Source organism: Guillardia theta, assembly GCF_000315625.1.
Source record: "Guillardia theta CCMP2712 unplaced genomic scaffold GUITHscaffold_114, whole genome shotgun sequence".
NCBI lineage: Eukaryota > Cryptophyceae > Pyrenomonadales > Geminigeraceae > Guillardia > Guillardia theta.
This window is the reverse complement of record NW_005434560.1, coordinates 30,350-32,371: the sequence shown is the minus strand read 5'-3', so window position 1 is coordinate 32,371 and position 2,022 is coordinate 30,350. Positions and strand designations below refer to the sequence as shown.

Genomic DNA, 2,022 nt, shown 5'->3' with positions numbered 1-2,022 from the left:
AGGGTTTAGGGTTTAGGGTTAGGGTTTAGGGTTTAGGGTTTAGGGTTTAGCGCGACTCGTCGAGAAGCAGCCGCCGACCTCGTCGAGAAGGTGAAGAACTTCACCAAGCGTTATCCGAATAGTCGGACAGCTTATGCTTGCAGAGCTGAGGGGGGATGCACTCCCTACGCTATCGCTGAAGCCATCCGCTCGACATGTCGGCAGGCGAGACGCGACCTGTTTGAAGACTCTCTGAGCGAATGGAGCTCAGAGTCGAAAGCATGGTTTATTCAACAGATGGAGGAGGCCAAGAAGCAGAATGTCGAGACATACATCGGCACCGAAGGCACCGAGGGGACCTCCTTCATCTCCATGACTCTCCTAGGGATTTCCTCGATGTATGTTCGACAAGAAGAAAAGTTGAAATCGAAGCTTATGGAGCTAGGTCTCATGGTAGACTCAGTCGATGGAGTCGACAAGGCCATCATGTGGAAAGCACCTTACAGACCTGAGATAGCAAGAGCAGACGACATCTCAGTCACCGTCTCCTTCCTTCGGAATGAAGCAGCCATGGAGCTATGGGAAGGCAGGAAAGAATACTGCATAGACGGCAGATCGTTCAGAGCCACAGAGGTGAGCATTGCACATGACCGGTCGTTCAAGCTTCGAGCCAAGCGAGGACCTTGGGGCAAGGGAGGGAGCCTTGCCGAGCTATCACAGCTCTTAGCCCTTGGAGGAATGTCGACGGCCGAGATCGCTCAGATCTATCGATTTCAGCTGCTCTCGCAATCTCTTGCAGCCGCAGAGGTACAACCGCTTGCGGGCATGCTCGTGCAGGGTCCTGGGCAGAGAGGTCGCAAGGGGCCGAGCCCGAAGACGTATGTTGCTGTTGGGGCAAGTACTGGAACTCTCCAGCAAAAAGAGCTGGAGTGGGTGCTGAGCTCGCCTTCGACGGCAAGTTGCGAGCAGACCTTGGCCTCGTTCAGAGAGAGCGAGGCGATGGAGGGGGTGCACCTGACTCTCATCAGCGACGACGCCAAGCTCAGAGAGACGTTTGCAGTCGAGCTCACAGCCGACACCTTCGTTCCTAGGGGGAAGATCACTAAGCAAAGGAGGGCACTTCGCGAGAGAGATCATGCGGGGCGCAGCAGCTTCAGAGTACAGATCAAGTCGAGGTCAAGCATGAGCACAGGCCGCTTCTCGAGGAAGGAGATGGAAGCGCTGTGCGGAGGAGGTAACACATCGATCACGAGAGTCAAGCGAGCCATGTTGGAGTTAGCAAGAAGGATAGGCGTGACGCCGGTCAGCGTCGAGGTCGAGGAGGATCGTGACACGCTCAGCTGGGATGGGAGCCTGATAGCTCTCTCCCTGGCGACCAAGGCAGACGCTCGACGCCTGATGGACGACATGCCCTTTTACTTGGAAGGGATCCTGGAAGTCAAGCTCGAAGCGGTGGGGTTCAAGCTCAACGGGCCTCAGCATGAGGAGGAGAGGAGCCCGAGCAGCGAGGAGCAAGCCCAAGTGCCCCAAGGGCAGCAGCAAGGCGCTGGATGGCTGGAGCTCAGCGACATCGACAGGATCACCATGGAAGCAGCGTCGCCGTCAGGGCCAGTCGATCAACAGGTCTTGGTCGACCTCTCGACGATGCTCTTGGAGACATCAGAGGAGGAGCTGCTAGCTGGCAAGCCGATCTCTCTGGAGCTAGACAAGAGTGTTGGCAAGCTGCATGACACCTTCTGCTCGCCGGGCAACGTGGAGTTCATGACGCTCGGAGCTTGGGCAGCCACGCCGACGATGGGATCGAAGCGAAACATGTTGAAAGAAAAGCTCAGAGCGTACCTCGGCGAGCAGCGCTGGACACGGGTGCAAGGGAACAAGGCAGCGAGGAGGGACAGCGCCTTCTCTCCAAACCTCGAAAAAAATCCTATACGTATAAATACGTTGCAAGGTTTTTCTTCCCGGCTTCTCTCCCATATCATTTTATACCTCCCCGCGACCCCTCGGCTCAAGCGCCACACTGGCATTTTGTTGGGAAGCTCATAA

General features: G+C 56.3%; 1 protein-coding gene across 1 annotated transcript; it reads left to right on the top strand.

Annotated features, from left to right (window-relative positions):
- Positions 1-276: 276 nt before the first annotated feature.
- GUITHDRAFT_117627 (hypothetical protein) lies at positions 277-2,022 on the top strand (the record flags this gene model as incomplete). Its single annotated transcript, XM_005823046.1, has 1 exon — positions 277-2,022. The coding sequence occupies one exon, from the start codon at positions 277-279 to the stop codon at positions 2,020-2,022; it is 1,746 nt and encodes a 581-aa protein (XP_005823103.1).